At 49.3% G+C, this 25,439-nt stretch overlaps 1 protein-coding gene across 1 annotated transcript in view; it reads right to left on the reverse strand.

Moving 5' to 3' along the window:
* STX18 (syntaxin 18) overlaps positions 1–25,439 on the reverse strand; it is a 310,842-nt gene that overhangs the window by 102,363 nt on the left and 183,040 nt on the right. The window contains exons 4-5 of the mRNA XM_082243526.1: positions 23,651–23,728; positions 23,487–23,553 (exon numbers count right to left, since the gene is read on the reverse strand). Of these exons, the coding sequence (XP_082099652.1) occupies positions 23,487–23,553; positions 23,651–23,728 (145 nt within the window). The remainder of the gene's footprint in view (positions 1–23,486; positions 23,554–23,650; positions 23,729–25,439) is intronic.

Raw genomic sequence — 25,439 nt, forward strand, 5'->3', positions numbered from 1 at the left:
AGTTCTCCACCCCCGGAATGTGAACCGCCGTTATCGCCGGGACATGAGTCTCGGCCCAAGACAGAATGTCGGCCACTTCCCGAGCCGCTCGGGCACTCCTGGTGCCCCCTTGGTGGTTGATGTAGGCCACCGCCGTGGCATTGTCCGTCTGCACCCGAACCGGGCAGCCCTGCAGCCGGTCCGACCAGCGACGAAGACAGAGACTTATCGCACGCAATTCCAGAATGTTGATCGGAAGGGAGGACTCCCCCTCCGACCAAGTTCCCTGGGCGGACAGAACGCCCAGAACACCACCCCAGCCCGACAGGCTGGCATCCGTGGTGATTACCGTCCACGAGATAGGACGAAACGACTTGCCCCCGGACACCATCGGGGACTGGAGCCACCACAGAAGGTCTTTTCTGGTGCGATGACTCAACGAGATCTGAAGATCCAGAGATTGAGGTCGCCCGTCCCACTTGGACAGGATCTCCGCTTGAAGACCCCGCGTGTGAAACTGGGCGAAGGGAATCGCCTCGAAGGCCGAGACCATCAATCCCAGACATCTCATGCACGTCCGTAGAGACGATTGCGGAACATCCCGGAGGGACCTGACTTCCTCCTGAAGAGTTCTGAGTTTGTCGTCCGGCAGGAAGACCTTCGCCCGCACCGAGTCCAAAATCATTCCCAGGTAGGGAAGACGAACAGACGGACTCAGTGCCGACTTTGGAAAATTTATCGTCCAACCAAACTCCTGCAGAGTTTGCATCGTGACAGACAGGTCCTGCTCCAGACCCTGGCCGGTCGCAGACCGAACCAGAATGTCGTCCAGATACCCCAGGACAGAAATGCCCTGGGCCCTCAATAATGCCAGAACCGGTGCAAGCACCTTGGTGAAGACCCGCGGAGCCGAGGCGAGGCCAAAAGGCAACGCCACGAACTGGTAGTGATCCTCCGCAATGGCAAATCGAAGATACCTCTGGTGACCCTCGAAGATGGGGATGTGAAGATACGCATCCTTCAAATCGATGGAGGCCATGAATTCCCCCGGAACCAGGGCAGCCACCACCGACCGCAGGGATTCCATGCGGAACTTGCGAACCCGCACAGAGCAGTTCAGAGCCTTCAAGTCCAGAATCGGACGAACCTTGCCCTCCTTCCTGGGCACGGTGAACAGGTTTGAATAAAACCCCCGAAATCTGTCCCGAAGAGGCACCGGAACCACCACTCCCTGAGCCCTCAGGTCCTGCACCGCCAGGTGTAGGTCCCGCAGGCGCTCCGGAGACAGTTGAAGATTTGAAGGAAAAAATCTGCTCTCCGGCCGAGAGAGAAACTCGATCTTGTAACCAGACCGAACGATTTCCTGAACCCATCTGTCCCGCACACGGGCCAACCAGGGCTGAAGAAAACCGAGCAAGCGTCCCCCCACCCCAAAACTGGGTGAGGGCGCCCCTTCAGGCCGAACTGTTATGGGCTGCAGGTCCGGATTGGCCGGACTACTGCTTACCAGACCAGGGCTTCTTCTGAGAGCCTTGACCTTTGAACGGCTTGCCCTTGTAGTGCGGCCGAAAGGCACGAAAGGACCCCTGAGGGGGCCGAAAATTAGCATGCTTCTTCCCAGAAGCCCCCTTAGCTTTGGGGAAATGGGGCAAGAGAGTGCTCTTACCCCCGGCGATTCCCTTAATCAACACATCCAGGGACTCCCCAAAAAGGCGAGACCCATCATAAGGCAGATTGGCTAAGGTCTTACGCGAAGATTGGTCCACCGACCAACATTTTAACCAAACCAGGCGGCGAGACAACACCGCCACACTGTGCACCCGTGCAGCCAACGGAATCAGGTCCAGGTCCGCATCACACAGATACATGACACCCTGGTGGATCTGATCCACCATATCCAGGGTCGCCGGCGAGGCCGAGTCGGCCACCAAGACGCGCCTAAGCATCTGCGTCCAACTTGCGATCGCCTGGGCCGCCATGAGAGAAGCAAACAGAGCTTTAAGCATAGAACCCGTAACAGAATACGTATGACGGGCCAGAGACTCCAGTCTCCTATCTGTGGCATCACGGAAAATGGGTGAACCCTCTGCAGGAATCGCAGTGGCCTTGTTCAAAACCGCAATCGCATGATCCACTGGTGGAGGCACGCACCACCTTTCATCAGTGGCAGGTGAAAAAGGATAACGCAGCTTGAATCTACTTGGTACCGCAAAAGGTTTGCGCAGATCGCGCCATTGATCCTTAACAGCGCGCTGAAAATCAGCATTGCAGGGGAAAACCTGTGGCGTCCTGCGTTTCCTCTGCGTCCCATAAGCCGCCAAGGCAGCGGGGGGACACACTTCGTCCTGCAAACGTAGCGTTTGCTTAATAGAAGCAATCAACTCATCCATGATTGCAAGCTCTTCAGGCGAGCCAGGGGGAGAATTATCAACCCCCTCAACTTCAGCCTCCACCTCAGACCCCACTAGATCAAGAGAGGAGCGGGACCCCGATAGGGAAGCCCCAGCTAGAACAGCCCCATCACCTTCACCCTCAGAATCAGAGGAGAGCACAACTCTGGGCCTTTTGGTAGATTGAGCAGCCACCAGCATTTGCACCTGAGCAGCAAGGCCAGCCACAATAGTGGCTAAATCCCCCCCTGGGGGGGAAGCAGCGGTCCCCTGGCTTTCCACCAATACTGTAGGAAATTTGCCCTCCTGAGAATCCATTGCCCCTGTAATGCCAGACAACCAAGGGTTAACTGCCCCTTTCAGCAAGCGCGGCAAGCGCAGCCCACCGCGGCACACTAAGCACAATGAGACCCCCACAGGGATATGTAAACTGAACACAGGCAATGGATAGCAAGAAACAGAAGGATAAAACCTGAGGAGACCCTCGCCGCTGCTGCTGCCTCGATCGGTGTTCCTGGGAAGAGGAAGTGATGTTGCTAGGGCGCTCTATGTAAACCTATGGAGGCTACAAGAAAATGGCCGCCATGCATGTAAAACATGCGGCCGGAGCGAGGGCAGGCAAAATGGCGTCTTTTGGCGCCGAAACCGTCGCTCCACAGTGCAGTAATGCACACATGTCTGTATGTAAAAAAACAGAACCGATCGCCGCAGCGATCGCTGTAAGTGCCCAAACATGCCATAAAACATGCCCCACAGCACACAGCTTTCCACACTGATCATGCTGACACTCATAGTGCCACACAACTCCCCCCCTTGCAGCCCACAGCATGCAGCCGAGAGATAGGGAGACAAACAGTGTGCATAGAGACAGGTTACACAGTCCCAGACTGACACCCCTCCAGACAGACAGGTCCCCACATAAAAATACACTTACCTCACCACGGTGTGGGGGACCCGCACAGGCGAACAAGCCGCTACACATGAGGCAGGGAGAGTCGCATACAAGACGCTCCGAACGTGGGTTAAGAAACCGCACAGCGTCCAGTGAGGTAGCCACCTCACCAAGCATCCCTGCACCGAACAGGGATGGGTCGTTCACTATGCCAGGAGCGTTACCTGGCTGAACGCTCGATGGCAGACTGGGAAGCCACTGACCCACGACCTGCGACCAGGGGGATCAGCCCGAGACCCAGTCCGCAGGATCCTCTTCGTCCGAAGAACTAACTAACGCTGATAAAACAACAGCTAAGTAAAGGTAGAGAGAAAAACTCAAAACAAAATATTAAAAAGAAGAAAGAGACTGGGACATAAAGTCCCAGCACAGAGAGAGCCAGCCACTCCTGACAAGCTAGACATTAAAACTGAGATATGGTTGCAGGAAGTAGGAGGGTATTGACTGAGGGGACCACCCCTTGAGGGTGGGATATGGTAAAAGCTTTATTAACATATTCTGTTGCCTAGCTACTCCTTCGGAGCAAAGTCTAATACCCCATATGTGACGAATATGAAGAGGCGGCGACTGTCGGAGGACGTAAGAGAAACCCAGATTCTGATACAACTCAGGAACTCTGAGCCAGGGGATCTCTCCAAAGGCGTCACTTGTAAACACAATAGTTGGGCTGTGTTTACAAGTGACAGTGGTGAATGGGGAACAGAGGACCAAAGCCAGCGGTGGCAGAAGTCTGTTCCGCCATGTTCCGGCTGAAAAAAAAAGTCATGCTTAGATACATAATTTGGAATAGAATACTTGCCTTTCTGTTGTGAAGTCAGAACTGTATATCAAAGCGGCTTTGAATTTTAGTGGAAAACTCTAACACTACCATTCAAAATTTTAGGGTCACCCAGACAATTTCATGTTTTCCATGAAAACTCACACTTTTATTCATCAAATGAGTTGCATAATGAATAGAAAATATAGTCAAGACTATTGACTAGGTTAGAAATTATGATTTTTATTTGAAATAATAATTTTGGCTTTCAAACTTTGCTTTCAAAGAATTCTCCATTTGCAGCAATTACAGCCTTGTAGACCTTTGGCATTCTAGCTGTCAATTTGTTGAGGTAATCTGAAGAATTTTCACCCCACGCTTCCTGTAGCACCTCCCACAAGTTGGATTGGCTTGATGGGCACTTCTTCCATACCATACAGTCAAGCTGCTCCCACAACAGCTCAATAGAGTTGAGATCTGATGACTGCGCTGGCCACTCCATTACAGACAGAATATCAGCTGACTGCTTCTTCCCTAAATAGTTTTTGCATAGTTTGGAGGTGTGCTTTGGGTCATTGTCCTGTTGTAGGAGGAAATTGGCTCCAATCAAGCACTGTCCACAGGGTATGGCATGTCATTGCAAAATGGAGCGATAGCCTTCCTTATTTAAAATCCCTTTTACCTTTGTAGCACCCTACAGGTAGGTGCTAGGTAAAAGTATAGTGGGCCTTGGCTGCCTAACAGCAGGGCCATGATTTCAGCTGGGCTGTCATGTCTCCCAGGTGTGGTTACTGAGAGGGGAGTCTCCCCACTGGCTCTGTGAGAGGATTCTCATTGGACAGTGGAGGAAATCCAATCAGTGGCCCATCGGGCTTGTATCTACCCCAGAAGGCAGATTCTGCCACAGAGGATTCTGGGAGGGGGTATAAGTCTGAGGGGAGCGCATGACGCAGCGTCTTTGGCAGGAAGCAGAGTCCCAGGAGGGAGAGTATGGCCGTCTCTCCTCCTGTCAGAAGGATCGGGTGTCTTGGGTGGCTGCCTGAGTATCCAGAAGGGAGAGCTGAGCTGCAGAGAGGATCTGATGTGCCGAGGACCAGTGGAGAAGAGGGGTTCAGTTCCAGGAAAGCCTTCCAAGGTTGTGAGTACTGTGAACTGCCCCTGGGATCTGCCTAGTGTAGAGGGGACCACTTCGGTGAAGGTCCCAGGGATCCTAGAGCCTAGTTTTTCTACAAAGTGTCCCAGTTGAACCTAGTTGAGCCAGAGGAGTATCCCACTAATTCCCTTCTCCCATCCCCATTATCAAATAACCAACACAAACCAAAGATGCCGGAATGGTCATTGTCTCAGTTCTCACACTTGGGTTTTCAACTTAAATGTGTTGGAAGTGTTTCTGGTAACAATGGCAGCTGCACCTCAGGCCCAATGCCTGGAAAATCGGCTACATTTGGGGGCTCGTCTGGGATTTTTCCATTGGTTATTGGGTCGGTTGCCCCTGGCAACAGAAGAAGAAAAAGTTGGAAAAGTCAATTTTTGTGCCCAGAACTGTTGTTCAAGTATCAAGCCAAGTGTGAGGCCGGATCTGCGGGAGGCAGGGAGAGTGGGATGAAGCTAGAAGTACATATGGAGGGTTGCCCATGGCAACGCAAATGTTCAAGTAAAACCTGCAATCTGATGAGAAATCTTGATATGGACTATGAGATGTATTCTGCTGTTAGAAAGAGGATAGCAGATGGAAAGAGTGTGAAAGTGCATGAATGCTGCAACTGCTTAACAGGAAGAGGTCCCAATGGGAACAGTGAAGATGAAGGCCGGGGGCACGGGAAGAGAGGTGCCAGGGCCCGGGTGTACGTGCAAGCTCTGTGGACTGATGTTGACTGTGCATTTGACAGCGGGACATTTATTCTGTATAGTGATTGCACCGATACTGTGATGATCGTAGTCGGCCATGCCGAAAAGGGCAGTGGGGCTAGCCTCAGAGACAGTATGGAAGATGAGAATTGCACATGTGTGGCTAGGAAGAGAACTATCGACCGTGCGACCGACAGCGGGATATTACTCTTGCCAAGCAAGGAGGGAGAGCTGGTTTCAGTGAAGGAAGACGCAGTTGTGGCCCTAGTGCAATTGAGAAGAGTGGATGCATGTCTGGCAAGTGACATGATCCGCTTAGCAGCTACTTCCCTGTGGGCTATCGTAGAAGAGCATGGCAGGGGAAGAGTTACAGCACCGCACGGGAAAGCACGCCACGTGCAGACCTGCCTAGCAGGAGGAGTCCTCGCCCAATATGGCGAAAGGGTGGAGACAGCGAGAACACCCAGCCAATCAGGAGTGATTAAGGGGACCCTATTAATATCCCCTCCTTCGGGTGTGGCTGTGCGGGAGACACGTGTAGGAGAGAGGAGCATGTCGTTTGTGAGCGAAACGAAGTGTACACGCTATCACTGCCACCATGGGTGAAGACTCTGCCAGGCAGAACCCAGGGCAGATCTACCAGCCCAATCTGTCCCTAGTCTGGGACACCGGTATCTGGATGGTACTGGACGGCGGGGACTCGCACTGTGCACCGAAGGCGGCGGAGTTCCTAGGAGCACTATGTCCTCAGTGTGCCACTCTCACGTTGAGAGTACAAGTGTGGGTCCAGTGTGGTTATCTGCTGCTACGGGCAGAAAAGAGTGAGGGCCGACCCAAGAAGCTGTGTTTTACATAGGAGTCAGGCCTCACACAGGAGGTGACCGGGACTGAATCCAAGTTCCTCAGCGGAGGCGGGAGGGGCATGTTGCGTCTGATGATGCAGATGGAGGCCCTGCCAGCAGTCAGCAGGCCCGCATTATGTGGAAGGGGGACTCGGTCGCAGAGATCCATGGGGAGGGGATCCATGGCCGCACCAGTGACCAGAGGACATAACTACCTCAGCAGCCCTGGCAGGATCCGCCCCCATTAGCATTTGGCAGCCTGAAAAACCTGCATCAATTCAAGCTTCACCCACTAGCACCAGTAGTGAGGGAGAAAAATGCCCTGTATCCATCGGATCCCCGTCTTTTCAACAAAAGTATGGATCGATGATTGGGGTTCCGTGGATGAAGCCGAACGGGACTGGGGGTCAGAAGCTGGGAGCAGTTCCCCAGGTCCTTCCGTAGCAGTGGCAATTGACCAAGAGGCTAAGGAAGCCATGGAAAGGGGGGACTTGGCTCAGAAATTGGGGTTATGTTGAAAGGATCCCGGACCTCATCCCTCCAGGAAACATTGCTAGGGCCAGAGATCAGAACGCGGCCTATGAGAGCATGATACAAAGAGTGTTCACGCCATTTTCTCCACAAGGGAGGGGTAACAGGAGGACTCTTCTCCGGTTGTCCCGCATGCAGAGATGGTTAGAGAATAAAGTGGCACTTGAATATGGATAAGACTATCCATATGCACCCAGAGAAGTGATGTTGATGGAAAAATTCCAGGACTTTTGGTGTGATGAGATGATTTGGGATTTCTTGTTTGTCCCCAAGCCATACAGAGACTCCCTGGAAGAGAAGTTAACCTTCCTAGCGGTATTCCTGAGTGTGGCTCGGGGTTAAATTTCAGTACTAAAAGAGGTAACCCCGAGCCACACTCGGGGTACCGCTAGGAAGATCGCTGGATCCTGGTAGAGGGGTTACTCACCTTGTCACCGGGATCCTGCGATGAATCCCAGCGGTGTGCGACGGCGGATCTTCCTCCCGATCCTCTGTGTGCCCCGGCTTCCGTCTCCTGCGACGCGACGCTCGCAGGGGGTGGAACTGGCGGCAAATTCAAATGTATAACACACCAAACACACTGATACAATTCAAAATAAAATATATTCGCATTAGTTTGCCCCCCAGTGCCCTTTCCTGCAGTTTTACTGTACTTTTTACTTTTTATATATATATATATATATATATATATATATATATATATATATATATATATACACATACATATACGCACACATATATCACACATATATATATATATATATATATATATATATATATATATATATATATATATATATATATATATATATATATATAATACCTCAGGCCCAATGCCTGGACCTGCTACACCTTGTACAAATCTCTCACTTTACCAGCACCAAACCAGCCCCAGACCATTAAATCATCTACACCATGATTGACACATGGCATCAGGCACTCCTCCAGCATCTGTTCACTTGTTCTGCATCTCACAAATGTTCTTCTGTGTGATCTACACACCTCAAACTTAGATTCCTCTGTCCATAACACTTTTTTACAATTTTCCTCTGTCCAATGTCTGTGTTCTTTTGCCCATCTTAATATTTTCCTTTTATTGGCCAGTCTCAGATATGGCTTTTTCTTTGCCGCTCTACCTAGAGGGCCAGCATCCGGGAGTTGCCTCTTCACTGTGGACGTTGAGATTGGCATTTTGCGGGTACCATTTAATGAAGCTGCCAGTTGAGGACCTGAGAGGCGTCTATTTCTCAAACTAGAGACTCTAATGTACTTGTCCTCTTGCTTAGTTGTGCATCAGGGCCTCCCACTTCTCTTGTTATTCTGGTTAGAGCCTGCTTGTACTGTTCTCTGAAGGGAGTAGTACACACCATTGTAGGAAATCTTCAGTGTCTTGGCAATTTCTCACATGGAATAGCCTTCATTTCTCAGAACAAGAATAGACTGTCAAGTTTCAGAAGAAAGTTCTCTTTTTCTGGCTATTTTGAGAAACCCAAATGCTGATGCTCCAGATACTCAAGTAGCTCAAAGGAAGGCAAGTTTTATAGCTTCTTTTATAGCTTCTCTAATCAGCACAACAGTTTTAAGCTGGGTTTTGTAATCATCATTTAGCCTTTTACCCCACGATTAGCTAACACAATGTACCATTAGAACACAGGAGTGATGGTTGCTAGAAATGGGCTTCTGTACACCTATGTAGATATTCCATTAAAAATCAGCCGTTTCCAGTTAGAATAGTTATTTACCACATTAACACTGTATAAACTGTATTTCTGATTAATTGAATGTTATCTTCATTGAAAAAAACAGTGCTTAACCACTTGTCGACCAGTCACATTGACTGTACTGCGGCAAAGTGGTTCGTTATCGTCCAGCGACGTAGACCTACGTCACTGGACTCCTCCCCCTGTAGGCGGAGCTCCCGCTGTTTTCAGTCACATCGGGAGTCGGGCCAGGGGAGGAGCGGCGGCGATCGCCGCTGCTCTTCCCCGATCGTCGGGGGGAATCTAGTTTGGAGATCCGCCCGCTTGTGAAAACAGAGCGGGCGGATCTCCTCAGTGACCAGGAGTGACAGATTGCAGTGTTCAGCATAGCTGAACATGCAATCTGTCCTTGTGTCACTCAGTCACCTCCTCCCCCCACACGTTAGTAAGCACCAGGCATACATTAACCCCTCCCTCTCCAATAAAATTAACCCCTTCCCTGCCAGTGTAATTTTTACAGTAACAGTGCATATATATAGCACTGATTACAGTAGTAATGTCATTGGTATCCCCAAAAGTGTCAAAAATGTCAGTCTAAAGGGTCCGATCTGTCCGCCGCAATGTCGCAGTCCCGCAAAAAAAAAAAAAAATCGCAGATCGCCGCCATTACGCGTTAAAAAAACCCACCAAAAATGACAGAAATCTTTCCCTTAGTTAGTAAACGCAATAACTTTTGCGCAAACCAATCAAAATACGCTTATTGTGATTTTTTTTACCAAACATAGGTAGCAGAAAACAAATTGGCCAACAATTTTAAAAAACTTTGATTTTTACATTTTTTGGGGGGGAATTTCATATAAAAAAATGTTAAAAATATTGTTATTTTTTCAAAATAAACGCTCTTTTTTTGTTCATAGCGCAAAAAGTAAAAATCGCACAGGTGATCAAATACCACCAAAAGAAAGCTCCATTTGTGGGAAAAAAGGACGTAAATTTTGTTTGGGTACGGCCTCGCACGACCGCGCAATTGTCAGTTAAAGTCGCACAGCGCCGAATCACAAAAAGTGGCCTGGACGTAAGACAGCAAAATCCTCCGGTGGTAAAGTGGTTAAAAAATAAGGACATTTCTAAGTGACCCCAAACTTTTTTTTTTTTTTACATTTATTTAAAGATGTGCAAGAGCAAAAAAAATCCAACAACACATGGTTCATCAAAAGAAGAAAACAACGGTAGTCGTAACTTGAGGAGCAATAATACATGCTAAACATAGTCAACATATGGATCAACATCACATTGCATCCATAGACGAACTCTTGAACATGTCATACCATAGCAAATAAGACATTACTATCATCCCATGTCTTCATCTTACGGAGAGAACTACAGCCCAAAGCTAAGGCGGGGGAGATGTAGGACCGGAGGAGGGCTGACGAGCCCCACTGGGATCTTTCTAATGGCCCGGTAAGGACCCACCAGAGTCCTCCCCAACTTCTAAATGCCCGCTAATAGGGCCAGCTCTCCTTCTAGTCAGGGTGCACACATCTAGAGATTTTGTTGTTTTCCAATCTACAACTAGTAGAAGAGAACGGAGACAAGGGTGCCCCGTTAGGAGACAGGAAACAGAGCAAAGAAATAAGATAGAAAAGGCGGAGGAACAGGAAGAGAAAGAGAAAAAAAGGGGGGGGGGGTGTGAAGCAGAAGGGAGGGGGGACCCATCGTAAGTCAGAGGAAAGGGATTAGTCAAAGTGTGATAAATACTTGTTTGAAAAATGAAACCGATCCCAGTGGACCCAACACAGCTCATGCGCCTCAGTTCTATCATACATGATCGCGGTTAGACGTTCCGTTTGCTGAATGTCATTCACCCTGGCAAACCACTGAGACACCCATTGCTTCCACATACTAGGGACACATGCTCTAGCCGCGTTCAATAGATGCCTCAAAAGAGACCTACCATATCGCTTACTGGACATTGGTGTCAAGTGTAAAAGAACCGCCCCTGGATCGTCATATAGCGCAAAACCAGTAATTTGGTGTACAATCTGTAGTGTTTTTTGCCAAAATGGATGGATCCTGGGACACTCCCAGAAGATATGGAAAAGAGTACCAGGCTCAGATTCACAGCAAAGCGAGCTGCATCCTGGAAACATGGAAGCAAGGGCCGTCGGAGCGCAGTACCAGAGTGTCAGAACTTTGTATGAAATTTCTTGGTACTTGCTGCAGAGTGAAGATTTATGAGCAAAGAAAAGGATTTGCCTCTTTAGGGCCTCCGTGAAAGAGGCGTGCAGGTCCCTCTCCCACTTCTGCAAAAAGGGATGGTCTAATTGGTCAGCACCGTGAAGAAGTCTGGCATAAGCCACCGAAAGTGGCCTCTGAACCGAACCAAGACTCGCACACAGGTCTTCAAAGGGCGTCCGCAACCTATGGAACTCACTGGTACTGGTAGCGACCCGAGGAAGGCCGCGAGCTGGGTAAGCTTCCGCCGTTGCAGAACCGAGCAGTTGAACGAACCATACTGCAATGAAGGACGTATCCAGCCCTAAGGTCCTAAGAAGTCAAACGCCCTGACCACCCCACAGGTCTCTTGGAGACGGAACGCCTTGTCAGTGAGGCCCGGTCCGAAGACAGGGTGCCCAATAATGGGGGTCATCAGGGAAGGGAAGCTAGATACCCGCATCACTGTAAAATATTGACGCAGTTCTACTAGGGTGGCGTCAATCAAGGATTGGGAAGGCACCCATCGAGAGTGAGAGGAACCCGCCCACGGCAGACCAGGCGGCGGAACAGAAACCATATCCTGTTCCAGCTTCACCTAGTCTTTGTTATAAGCATGTCGGCACCAGTCAATTACTCTTGTCAAGTGGACTGCAGTGCAATATAGAGCAGGGTCAGGATGCCCCACTCCTCCCATTAACTTTGTACGCCGTAGCAGTGAGCGCGGGAGTCTGGCCAGCTTCCCTCTCCAAACAAAGTGAGTAAATGCTGAGTGTAGTGTACGAAAGAAAGCTATGGACAGTTTGACCGGCAGAGTCTGGTGACCCCAATCGTTTTAACGGTAGTGTACTTTTAGAGGGTCACAGCGAAAAAAATGAGGCTTCAAACATAATGAAACCTTCCAAAACCCAATATCTGAAATCTTAATATGCTAATGTAATTTAAAAAAAAAATGTCAACTTTTTAAATATGGAGCTTTCAAAAAAAAAATATCTAGTTTGTTGTCACCCTGTCATACAAGCTTCCAATGCAGGCTGGCTATAAGTGGTAGTAATGGTCCACTGTTGTCACGATCAGGATACCTGAGAAATGCCATGCAGCCATTGCTACTGTGCATGTAGACAGGCAGCGGCTACAAAACGGCTGCAGAAGATTTGAGATCCAACAAAGGATGAAAATAAGGTTGAACAAGTATTTAAGTCTTAAAGCGGTTGTATCCCGCTTTTTGACACTTTTACCTACAGGTAAGCCTATAATAAGGCTTACCTGTAGGTACAAATAATATCTCCTAAACCGGCACGGTTTAGGAGATATTTACAGTGCATGCAGCCACTCGCGCGAGCGGCGCATGCGCTCTGAAGGTCCGGGGGGACCTTCAATTAACTTGCCGGGAGCTTGCCGGAAAAATCACTCCCGCGCGCATGCGCGGGAGTGACGTCATCGCGGCTCCGGCCAATCAGCGCGCTGGAGCCGTCTCTTCCGGCCAATCAGCGCGCCGGAGCCGCCGAACCCGGAAGAGACGACGAGGGATCATGGCAGCGCCCGCATCGATGTCCGGGGGTCCGTGTCGGGGCTTCGTTTTAAGGTAAGTTAAACATAATGGGCTAGTATGCGATGCATACTAGCTCATTATGCCTTTGTCTTGCAGGTTTTTTTTTTTTTATTTTTTTTTTTCATAGGGTTTACAACCGCTTTAATTAAACGCCAGATGTTTATAATACACTGTGTTTCAGCAAATTAAAACAATCTATGCAAGTTCTGACTGTCTGGTTTATTGAACGGAGCAACATTTTATAAAAAGAACCCTAACCCACATTCAGGGACACTGAAAAAAACACAGGAAAAAAAAACAAAAAAAAAACAGATTTGCCTGATGTGCCTCCATTTGCAAGGTGACTTGCAATTTAAAAACCTTGGTTGATAGCTATGGGATAATTTCAGGCTTGTCTTATTGGCCAGTTCAACCAGGACCTTAGCTTTAAAGCTGCCCATATATAAATCAAAATTTGGCCGGTTCAGCAGGGACCAGCCAAATTTCTATCTATGTATGGACACCGATTGAACAACAGTTGATCTACTGATTGACTTTTGTAGAGCCACCCTGCTAGAAAACTTCCCTCGATCAGCACCAGCAGGGCTAATCAGTATATTCTGATGGAGGGGAAGTCTCCTCGCTGTCAGAATACAATTACACAGCAGGAGTCGCCCACATCCACCTTGAATGTGTGGATGGGGAAATTCGGTCAGTTTTTTTGTTCAACCAGCTGGATGAAGGAAACATCTATGGACAGTTTTAGTTTTGGGGAGATGCTGGTTTCCTAAATTAAATAACATTCTCTGACTCTTGCAGCAAGCTCTATACACCTACTACAGCTATTTCAAAAGGACTTCATACTCCTTGACAGATTATAAGCAGTGTCAGCTATTTTTAAATGATCATACTTCATGTTTAGCCTAAAAAACGGAATTTTTGTAAAATCTTACCTGTAAAATTCCTTTCTCTGAGTCCTCCAACAGTCGCCGCCTCTTCATATTCGTCACATATGGGGTATTAGACTTTGCTCCGAAGGAGTAGCTAGGCAACAGAATGTGTTAACATTAAAGCTTTTAACATATCCCACCCTCAAGGGGTGGTCCCCTCAGTCAATACCCTCCTACTTCCTGCAACCATATCTCAGTTTTAGTGGAATAGCAGTAGAGTATACAACCAAACCCCAAAAGAGGGGCGGGGGCGGCGACTGTCGGAGGACTCAGAGAAAGGAATTTTACAGGTAAGATTTTACAAAAATTCCGTTTTCTCTTACGTCCTCCGACAGTCGCCGCCTCTTCATATTCGTCACATAAGGGGACGTCCCAAAGCAGTGCAAACATGAGGGGTGGGAAACGCATCCGCGCCGAAAAGGCAACGCAGTCTCCGCATCAAAGTAAGGAACCTTACCAAAGGAAGGAAACCAGCTGGGCAACAGGAAAAACAAGTGCTCAACAGGAGCAACAACCCAGGAAAAGACAAATAACCAGGGGATAAAAAGCTTATCCCAACAGCCAGAGGTCCCCAACAAGGGACCCTAGGGAATTGCCGCACTAAGAACCTTGCGGCCAAAGGAAGCATCCGCCGATGCCTGAACATCTACTTTGTAGAATTTTGTGAAAGTGTGCACGGTCGACCAAGTCGCCGCCTTACACACCTGGGCTACAGAAGCCCCATGATGACAGGCCCAAGACGTACTCAGAGATCTAGTAGAGTGCGCCTTCACAGGCACAGGGGGAACCTTCCCCTGCAAAGCATAGGCCTGTTCAATGGTCTGCCTGATCCATTTGGCGATGGTAGAGGCCGACGCCGCCATGCCCTTCCGAGGACCCTCTGGAAGAACAAACAAGGAGTCCGTCTTTCGAAAGGACTCAGTCGATTTAAGGTAAACCCTTATCGCCCGAACAACATCCAGAGAATGTAATCTCACCTCCTTTGGATGTTTAGGCTTCGCGCACAGCGAAGGCAAGACAATATCCTCATTAAGATGGAATTCCGAAACTCGTTTCGGAAGAAAAGAAGGATTAGGTCGCAAGACCACCTTATCCAAATGAACAACCAGATACGGAGACTTGCAGGACAAAGCTGCCAGCTCCGACACTCGGCGAGCCGAAGTGATCGCCACCAAAAAGGCGACCTTTTTGGACAACATAGACAACGAGATCTCCCTGATCTGTTCAAAAGGAGCACGTTGCAACACAGACAGAACGAGATTCAAGTCCCAAGGGGGCAAAGGATCCCTCCTAGGAGGAACCAGATGCCGCACACCCTGAACAAAAGTGCCAACCAAGAAGTTGGAAGCCACGGGACGTTGAAACAGAACGGCCAGCGCAGACACCTGACCCTTTATCGTAGCCAGCGCCAAACGCTGATCGACACCCGTTTGAAGGAAGGACAGCACTCGGGAAACCGAGTACGTGCGGGGTGAAAACCCCCTGGACTCACACCAGGCAAAATAGGCCTTCCAAGTACGGTAATAAACCTTCCCCGAGGAAGACTTCCTCGCGTTGATCAAAGTATGAACGACCTCTGGGGAGAGACCCTTCTCCTTCAGGACCTCGGTCTCAACAGCCAGGCCGTCAAAGCCAGCGACTGTAAAGCAGGATGGTAAATCGGTCTTTGAGACAGGAGATCGTCTCGAACAGGCAGACGCCACGGGGCGTCCGCCAGATTCACGAGGTCTGCGTACCAGGACCGGCGAGGCCAGTCCGGTGCCACAAGAATCACCGTGCTGCGTTCCGAGTGTAACCTGCGAAGGAACCTGGACAGCAACTGAAGCGGTGGAAACGCGTACATCAGCCTGTACTGATGCCACGGGGCCACTAACGCGTCCGACGCGTCTGCCCGAGGGTCGCGCGTCCTTGCCACGAACCTTCTCACCTTGTTGTTGAGACGAGACGCGAACAGGTCCACATCTGGAAGACCCCACTTCGCGCACATCATCTGGAAGACAGCCGGGTGGAGAGACCATTCCCCCTGATCCAGGGTCTGGCGACTCAGATAGTCCGCCTGCCAGTTCTCCACCCCCGGAATGTGAACCGCCGTTATCGCCGGGACATGAGTCTCGGCCCAAGACAGAATGTCGGCCACTTCTCGAGCCGCTCGGGCACTCCTGGTGCCCCCTTGGTGGTTGATGTAGGCCACCGCCGTGGCATTGTCCGTCTGCACCCGAACCGGGCAGCCCTGCAGCCGGTCCGTCCAGCGATGAAGACAGAGATTTATCGCACGCAATTCCAGAATGTTGATCGGAAGGGAAGACTCCCCCTCCGACCAAGTTCCCTGGGCGGACAGAACGCCCAGAACACCACCCCAGCCCGACAGGCTGGCATCCGTGGTGATCACCGTCCACGAGATAGGACGAAACGACTTGCCCCCGGACACCATCGGGGACTGGAGCCACCACAGAAGGTCTCTTCTGGTGCGATGACTCAACGAGATTTGAAGATCCAGAGATTGAGGTCGCCCGTCCCACATGGACAGGATCTCCGCTTGGAGACCCCGCATGTGAAACTGGGCGAAGGGAATCGCCTCGAAGGCCGAGACCATCAATCCCAGACATCTCATGCACGTCCGCAGAGACGAGTGCGGAACGTCCCTGAGGGACCTGACTTCCTCCGGAAGAGTTCTGAGTTTGTCTTCCGGCAGGAAGACCTTCGCCTGCACAGAGTCCAGAATCATTCCCAGGTAGGGAAGACGAACCGACGGACTCAGTGTCGACTTTGGAAAATTTATCGTCCAACCAAACTCCTGCAGAGTTTGCATCGTGACAGACAGGTCCTTCTCCAGACCCTGGCTGGTCGCAGACTGAACCAGAATGTCGTCCAGATACCCCAGGACAGAAATGCCCTGGGCCCTCATTAATGCCAGAACCGGTGCAAGCACCTTGGTGAAGACCCGCGGAGCCGAGGCGAGACCAAAAGGCAACGCCACGAACTGGTAGTGATCCTCCGCAATGGCAAATCGAAGGAACCTCTGGTGACCCTCGAAAATGGGGATGTGAAGATACGCATCCTTCAAATCGATGGAGGCCATGAATTCCCCCGGAACCAGGGCAGCCACCACCGACCGCAGGGATTCCATGCGGAACTTGCGAACCCGCACAGAGCGGTTCAGAGCCTTCAAGTCCAGAATTGGACGAACCTTGCCCTCCTTTCTGGGCACGGTGAACAGATTGGAATAAAACTCCCGAAACCTGTCCCGATGAGGCACCGGAACTACCACTCCCTGAGCCCTCAGGTCCCGCACCGCCAGGTGCAGGTCCCGTAAACGCTCTGGAGACAGTTGAAGATTTGAGGGAAAAAATCTGCTCTCCGGCCGAGAGAGAAACTCGATCTTGTAACCAGATCGAACGATCTCCTGAACCCATCTGTCCCGCACGCGGGCCAACCAGGGTTGAAGAAAACCGAGCAAGCGTCCCCCCACCCCAAAACTGGGTGAGGGCGCCCCTTCAGGCCGCACTGTTATGGGCTGCGGATCCGGATTGACCGGACTTCTGTTTTCCAGACCAGGGCTTCTTCTGAGAGCCTTGACCTTTGAACGGTTTGCCCTTGTAGTGCGACCGAAAGGCACGAAAGGACCCCTGAGGGGCCGAAAATTAGCATGCTTCTTCCCAGAAGCCCCCTTAGCCTTGGGGAAATGGGGCAATAGAGTGCTCTTACCTCCGGTGATCCCCTTAATCAACACATCCAAGGACTCCCCAAAAAGGCGAGACCCATCATAAGGCAGATTGGCTAAGGTCTTACGTGAAGACTGGTCCACCGACCAACATTTCAACCAAACCAGGCGGCGAGACAACACCGCCACGCTGTGCACACGTGCAGCCAACGGGACTAGGTCCAAGTCCGCATCACACAGATACATGACACCCTGGTGGATTTGATCCACCATATCCAGGGTCGCCGGCGAGGCTGAATCGGCCACTAGGACGCGCCTAAGCATCTGCGTCCAACTTGCGACCGTCTGGGCCGCCATGAGAGAGGCAAACAGAGCCTTAAGCATAGAACCCGTAATAGAATAAGTATGACGGGCAAGAGACTCCAATCTCCTATCCGTGGCATCACGGAACACAGGGGAATCCTCTGCAGGAATCGCAGTGGATTTGTTTAAAACCGCAATTGCGTGATCCACTGGGGGTGGCACACACCACCTTTCATCAGTGGAAGGCGAGAAAGGATAACGCAGCTTGAACCTACTTGGTACAGCAAAAGGTTTGCGTAGATTGCGTCATTGTTCCTTAACAGCGCGCTGAAAATCATCATTGCAGGGAAAAACCTGTGGCGTCCTGCGTTTTCTCTGTGTCCCATAAGCCGCCAAGGCAGCGGGGGGACACACTTCATCCTGCAAACGCAGCGTTTGTTTTATGGAAGCAATCAATTCATCCATGATTGCAAGCTCTTCAGGCGAGCCAGGGGGAGAATTATCAACCCCTTCAACTTCAGCCTCCACCTCGGACCCCACTAGATCCAGGGAGGAGCGGGACCCCGATAAGGAGGCCCCCGCCATAACAACCCCATCACCTTCACCCTCAGAATCAGAGGAAAGAGCAACTCTGGGTCTTTTAGTAGATTGAGCAGCCACCAGCATCTGCACCTGAGCAGCAAGGCCAGCCACAATAGTGGCTAAATCCCCCCCTGGGGTGGAAACAGCGGTCCCCTGGCTTTCCACCAAGGCGGTAGGAAATTTGCCCTCCTGAGAATCCATTGCCCCTATAACAAATGCCGGACAATAAAGGGTTAACTGCCCCTTTAACAAGCGCGGCGAGCGCAGCCCACTGCACCACACACAAGCACAAAGAGACCCCCACAGGGACAATAAAACTGACACAGGCAATGGATAGGAAGGATATAACCTGAGGAGACCCTCACCGCTGCTGCTGCCTCGATCGGTGTTCCTGGAGAAGAGGAAGTGATGCTGCCAGGGCGCTCTATGAAAGCCTATGGGAGGCTACAAGAAAATGGCCGCCATGCATGTAGAACATGCGGCCGGAGCGAGTGTAGGCAAAATGGCGCCGTTTGGCGCCGAAACCGCCGCTCCACAGTACAGTAATGCACACATGTCTGTATATAAAAAAACATGTCAGATCGCCGCAGCGATCGCTGTATAATGCCCAAACATGCCACAAAACATGCCCCACAGCACACAGCTTCTCACACTGACAAGGCTGACACACACAGTGTCACACAGCTCCCCCCCCCCCTTGCAGCCCACAGCATGCAGCCGAGAGATAGGGAGACAAACAGTGTGAATAGAGGCAGGTTACACAGTCCCAGACTGACACCCCCCCAGACAGACAGGTCCCCACATAAATACACTTACCTCACAGTGGCGTGGGGGACCCGCACAGGCGAACAAGCCGCTGCACATGAGGCAGGGAGAGTCGCATACAAGACGCACAGAATGGGGGTTAAGAAACCGCACAGCGTCCAGTGAGGTAGCCACCTCACCAATCATCCCTGCACCGAACAGGGATGGGTCGTTCACTGTGCCAGGAGCGTTACCTGGCTGAACGCTCGATGGCAGGCTGGGAAGCCACTGACCCACGACCTGCGACCAGGGGGATCAGCCCGAGACCCAGCCCGCATGATCCTCTTCATCCGAAGAACTAACTAATGCTGACAAAAAGAACAGCTAAGTAAAGGTAGAGAGAAAACTCAAACAAAAAATCAAAAAAGAAGAAAGAGTCTGGGGCACAAAGCCCCAGCACAAAGAGAGCCAGCCACTCCTGACAAGCTAGACATTAAAACTGAGATATGGTTGCAGGAGGGTATTGACTGAGGGGACCACCCCTTGAGGGTGGGATATGTTAAAAGCTTTAATGTTAACATATTCTGTTGCCTAGCTACTCCTTCGGAGCAAAGTCTAATACCCCATATGTGACGAATATGAAGAGGCGGCGACTGTCGGAGGACGTAAGAGAAATGATTTTTGGAGGACTGAATTGTCAAATTTGGTTTAGTTTCTGGTTCAAAGAAATGTTAACCTGGAGAGGGTGGAAGTCTAACATATTCACAATGAAGGTAACAACACATTTGTTAATCTTAAAATCTGGAAATATTTTATTTTCAGAAAATCTGTGTAGCACCCTCCAATGTAGGTGCTAGGTAAAGTATAGTGGGCCTTGTCTGCTTATCAGCAGGGCCATGTTTTTCAGCTAGGCTGTCATGGTTCCCAGGTGTGGCTGTTGAGACTTGGGAGTCTCCCCACTGTGCTTGATGAGGGCTCTCTTTGGGCAGAGGAGGAAACCCAGCCAATGGCACATCCAGGCTTGTATCTATATTAGGAGGGCAGATTCTGCTGCACAGCATGCTGGGAGAGGGTATAAGTCTAAGGGGAGCACATGACGCAGCGTCTTTGACGGGAAGCAGAATCCCAGGAGGTAGGGTACGGCTGTCTCTGTTCCTGTCAGGAAGAATTGGGTATACCAGGCAGCTTGCATAAAGGGGATACAGGGCTGAGCTGAGCTGCAGGAAGGATCCAGTGTGCTGAGGACCAGCGGAGCTGTGGGGGTCGAGTTCCAGGAAAGCATTCTGAGTCGTGAGTACTGTGAACTGTCCCTGGGGGTCTGTCTAGTCAGAGGAGACCACTCCGGAGAAGGTCAGAGAGATCCAGGAGCTAGCTAGCTGGTGGAGAAATAGAGTAAAAGGGGTGCCAGAATTTAACCCTGAAGAGTAAAAGGGAGTGCCAGAGGTTGGGCCCTGAAGTGTAGAGTGTTACAGTGTTGAGAGTTGCAGCAGTATCTACAAGAGGTTACCTCAGTCAGGAAGGACTGGAGGAGGCAGTGTCAAGGACTTTTGAGCTAACCAGAGTGTCAGAAGTCAATTTTCATTACAGTACAGCAAGTCAGTGATTTCAAGCGCCAGCAAGCGTTGGTCGGCATTCAGCCGGTGTCAAGACAGCACTGAAAGGCATTTTTCTTCAGTGTCCAAATTTGCACCTAGTTGAGCCAGAGGAGTATCCCACTCATTCCCTTCTCCCATCCCCATATATATAAAAATACAAAACAAACCAAAGATGCAGGACTGTTCATTGTCTCAGATCTCACACTTGGGCAATCAGCTTAAATGTGCTGTTGGTAGTAATGGTAACCGTGGCAGATCCACATCAGGCCCAATGCCTGGAAATCCTGCTACATCTGTATTTTTCCATATTTATCGTCATCTCTTTTGATGATTTACTGTAGCAAAGTTTAAGATTGTGGAGTAGCCAGCACTGCAATTTCAGCAGTAGAGAAGACAGACACTTTACTTTCTGCAGATCGAAGTATGACTGAAAAGTTTCTTTTTTGTACCAGTGTCAGATCCAACACAAATCAGCAGTTAAGCCTGGAACACATTTTATATTTTTCTTTCGTTCAATTCAGTGGAAAAAACCTGACAGATTGTCGTGCTAACACATGCGTTGTTGGTGCGGTGATCTCCACTGCTGTGCTACTGTAGTCTGACATACAGTAAGGACTGCCCCTGCCAGAAAACAGTGATGGCTGTGAACGCTGATCAGATGCTGGCTGCCCAGCATGCCCCTTTAGCAAAAGCCGGTCGTTTAACCCGCTTCTGTTGCACAGGCTGCTGTACACACTGACCGAATGTCGGCCGGTTTAACAGAAACCAGCTGATATTCAGCCCGTGTATAGGCAGCCTTGAGCAAACAGTAGGAATGCAATTGTTATACATTTACTGTATATAGGAGTCAAAATGAGATTGTATTGTTGGGGAAATAAAAGGTAGATTTGAAAATCTAAAGTAGTAATCTATTACCAGATGGTTAGATTGTTTAAATCTATATCATAAATATATTTTTTCATTTTACTAAAAATGGCAGGAAGATATAATAAAGTAGAAATCTGTACTGTTAGAAATCTGGACACAGTCATTGCTAACCTCCAGGTTGCCTGGCTGTCAATGGCTTTAATGCTGGGTCAATATTGCCAGACACTGACCTGGAACAAGTCAAGAAAGTCAGAGCAAAGCAAGATACACACTGTCCGAATATCGTCTGGTTCAGTCTAACGACTGGCTTTTGTCGAAGAGACATGCTGGAAATCAGCATCAGATCAGTGCAGACAATGACTGAGTGCCGATTAGTGTATTCTGGGGAAGGGGGGGGGGGGGGAGATACCCACCAGAATACAATAACGCAGCAGGGCTGATTGCCACACCAACATCGCTTGTGTTGGTACGGGGATCTGTCAGTTTTTGTTTTTTTTTTCATTTAACATGCTAGGTTGAATGGAAAAAAACTTGTGTACGGGCCTTAAAATCAGAACTCCTCATTCACACACAGGTGCATCTCAAAGAATTAGAATATCATCAAAAAGGTAATTTATTTCAGTAATTCAATTCAAAAAGGGGAAAATCAGCCGGCATCACAAGTGTGGGCACCCGGCTGTGACAGCTTGCAGCTTAACAGCCAGGTGCGCACTGCGCATGCGCAAATCGCACTGTGCTTCCTCAGTGGCCGGGCAATCTTCTGGGACTTGTGACGTGTCCCCGAAGGCTGCAGGGAGGGAGGGGGAGGGGAGAACTTCTGCTCGAACCGCCTAGGCGGCCTGAGTGGAAGTTGGAGCGGGTACCTGTCAAAACTAGGTACCTGCCCCCCCCTCCCCCCCCCCCCAAAAAAAAAAAAGACATGCCAAATGTGGCATGCCAGGGGATTAGGAGCACTTGAAGTGGAAGTTGCACTTTTGGGTGGAACTGCACTTTAATTTTGAGGATTATGGCTTACAGCTAGCGAAAACCCAAAATTCAGTATCTCAGAAAATTACAATAAGGCCAATAAAAAAAAAAAAAAGGATTTTTAATACAGAAATGTTGGCTTACTGAAAAGCATGTCCATGTACAGTATAGTATGCACTCAGTACTTGGTCATTACTGCATCAATGCGGCGTGGCATGGAGGCGATCAGCCTGTGGCACTGCTGAGGTGTTATGGAAGCCCAGATTTCTTTGATAATGGCTTTCAGCTCATCTGCAATGTTGGGTCTGGTGTCTCTCATCTTCCCCTTGACAATACCCAACAGATTCTCTATGGGGTTTAGGTCAGTTGAGTTTTGGTGCCCAAGCAAGCACAGTGATACCATGATCAATAAACCAGGTATTGGTACTTTCGGCAGTGTTGGCAGGTGCCAGGTCCTGCTGGAAAATGAAATCAGCATTTCCATAATGCTGGTCAGCAGAGGGAAGCATGAAGTTCTCTAGAATTTCCTGGTAGAGGGCTCTGCTGACTGTGGACTTGATAAAACAAAGTGGACCAACACCAGCAGGTGACATGGCTCCCCAAATCATCATTGAGTGCAGAAACTTCACTCTGGACCTCATGCAACTTGGATTCTGTGCCTCTCCACTCTTCCTCCAGACTCTTGGACCTTGATTTCCAAAGGAAAGTTCAGCACAGCCCTCTACCAGGAAATTCTAGAGCACTTCATGCTTCCCTCTGCTGGCCAGCTTTGAGGAGATGCTGATTTAATTTTCCAGCAGGAAAATCCACTTTAAAAAATTCTGAATCCACTGCATCAGCATGACAGCCAGGGAACTATGGATCTCAGCATGAGAGGAAGCCTAAGTACAGGTTTCCTTTAAATTGTGCTTACATATTTCTTGATAATACAGTCCATTTAACACAAACCCTCAACTGAAGATTCTGATGTGAATTAATGACCACATTAATATGAAGACAGTAAGCACCGCAGACAATTTAGACCAAGGCTGTGCCGCTCATTAGACTGTACTGCTTCACTGAATGCATACTCACAATCTTTTCTTGTCCACCACACGCTTAACTCTGATAGCCCTCTGCTCTGAATATAGCTTACACACTCCTACAAAGACAGGAAATATTCCATTAGCAACAAACTAATAGACAAGACGGCAACTAATATATATTCTACCACAAGACTGACCTCTGGTAACACCTACTTTTTAAATAGTCTCCAATTAAATCCAGGACGGCATTTCTATGTTCTTTCACTTGAGATGAAACAGTATCCTTACTTGCTATAAATGAGGGGGAAGGGGGGGGGGGTGGGAAGAAAAAAAATGATGCATGTTTATAAGAGAAGTTACTTCACAATCATTTACAGTGCATATAGTAAACACTGAACAAAACGGAATAACTAAATGCAATAAAAAAAAAAAAAAAAACACAACTGAGTAATTACAGGCCATACTCATACTCACCTGCCACCAGGTGCTGAACTGATGACACAAACGCTGGCAATACATGGAAAACTACCAGATTCCTCCACCCACACAAACAAGGTGGATGGCTGAATCCCCCCCGCTGGAGCATTGTATTCTGACAGTGGCCCCCCACAGTGGTCAGAATACACTAAACAGTGGCTGCAGCCTCTGATCAAGGAAACATTTCCAACAGGTCAACAGAAGTTGATTAAACAAATCGACTGTCAAGCAGGGTAGCGCACACACATCAATCCCTGCTGGACCCGCCAAGCTGCCGTCAGTGCATGGCCAGCTTTACATTTTGTACATGAGCAGTAACTAAAATGTGTGGCGATATGCATGAAATACCTTTGCAATAATGCTGCAAAAAGGGGGGGGGGATGTGGGAATTTGAATGAGGCGCACGGTGGGACTTCCGTGCGTCTCCATTCCTATTTAATGTACAAAAAGAGGAGGGTTGGGACTTTGAGTGAGAGACATTACAAGGCTGACTGGGAAAAAAATTGCACATTTATTGGTACATACAGGTATACAAAATGATTAACAACAGGATAAAATCATCTCGATAATGAGAGAGCTAGTAAGTGGTCCCCAAATTCATAGGCATAAAAATCAACAGGGCAAAATTCCAAGTAGTAGTTGAATAGTTGAGCATATACATAACATCAACGAACACAAGTTACAAGTAGTAGTAGAGTAGTTACAAGTTGTAGTCCTTGAGATACTCTGGCTTGCATATTTGGGCAGTCCTCTGTGGAGCATGCCGGGAGCTGCGATGCGCACTGGGCGCCCCCCCTTTCTGCCTCCATACACGGGGGATCGGGGGGGCAGTACCGCCGCGCATCGGCGCCACGCCTCCCATTGGTGCATGACGTCATTGCTAGCGCCATTGCGCCAACGGTTTCCTTTCCACCTGCAATGTACATAAGATAGCCCACGGGATGGTCATGCCTTCGCCGTTTACCGTTCCCATGGTGCTTCCATTTGTACACCATCGTGACAGTGGGCCCACAGTGCGGGGCGGCTCTGGGCTGAAGCGGGGCACCATGTATTTGAGTCTGGGGCTTATCTTTGGTAACATTTTCAGATATTTTCTTTGCCTTTCATCCTCTTGATTCTACATGCCATTCTCTGATCCTGGTTTGTTTCTCCTCCCTTCCCTGGGTTTAAGTCACTCATATAATTTTTTCACCTCCCCCCATGTTTTCATTCATTGATATCTCTTCACCCCATCACGTGGTTTCCCACCGACTTATCTGCCCTTCGGCTATACATATTTTTCCATTTGGTTCACTCTTCTTTGCTTCATACTTCAATTTTTTCTCATCTTACTCATTCACTTGTATTTGGAGCTCTAAGGCACTCTTAATTTTTACTCATATAATCACTATACTTTATATATTTCTTTCATAGACAACATTATGGTGATATTTATTTGTCCTTACTCCACTTACTTTGGCCCACACTCACCATGTGTGCAGCGTGTTTTGCCTTGCCAGCCTGCCTGTGGGCCATCTCCAATGCC

This window comes from Pelophylax lessonae, assembly GCF_965119305.1.
Source record: "Pelophylax lessonae genome assembly, chromosome: 1".
NCBI lineage: Eukaryota > Metazoa > Chordata > Amphibia > Anura > Ranidae > Pelophylax > Pelophylax lessonae.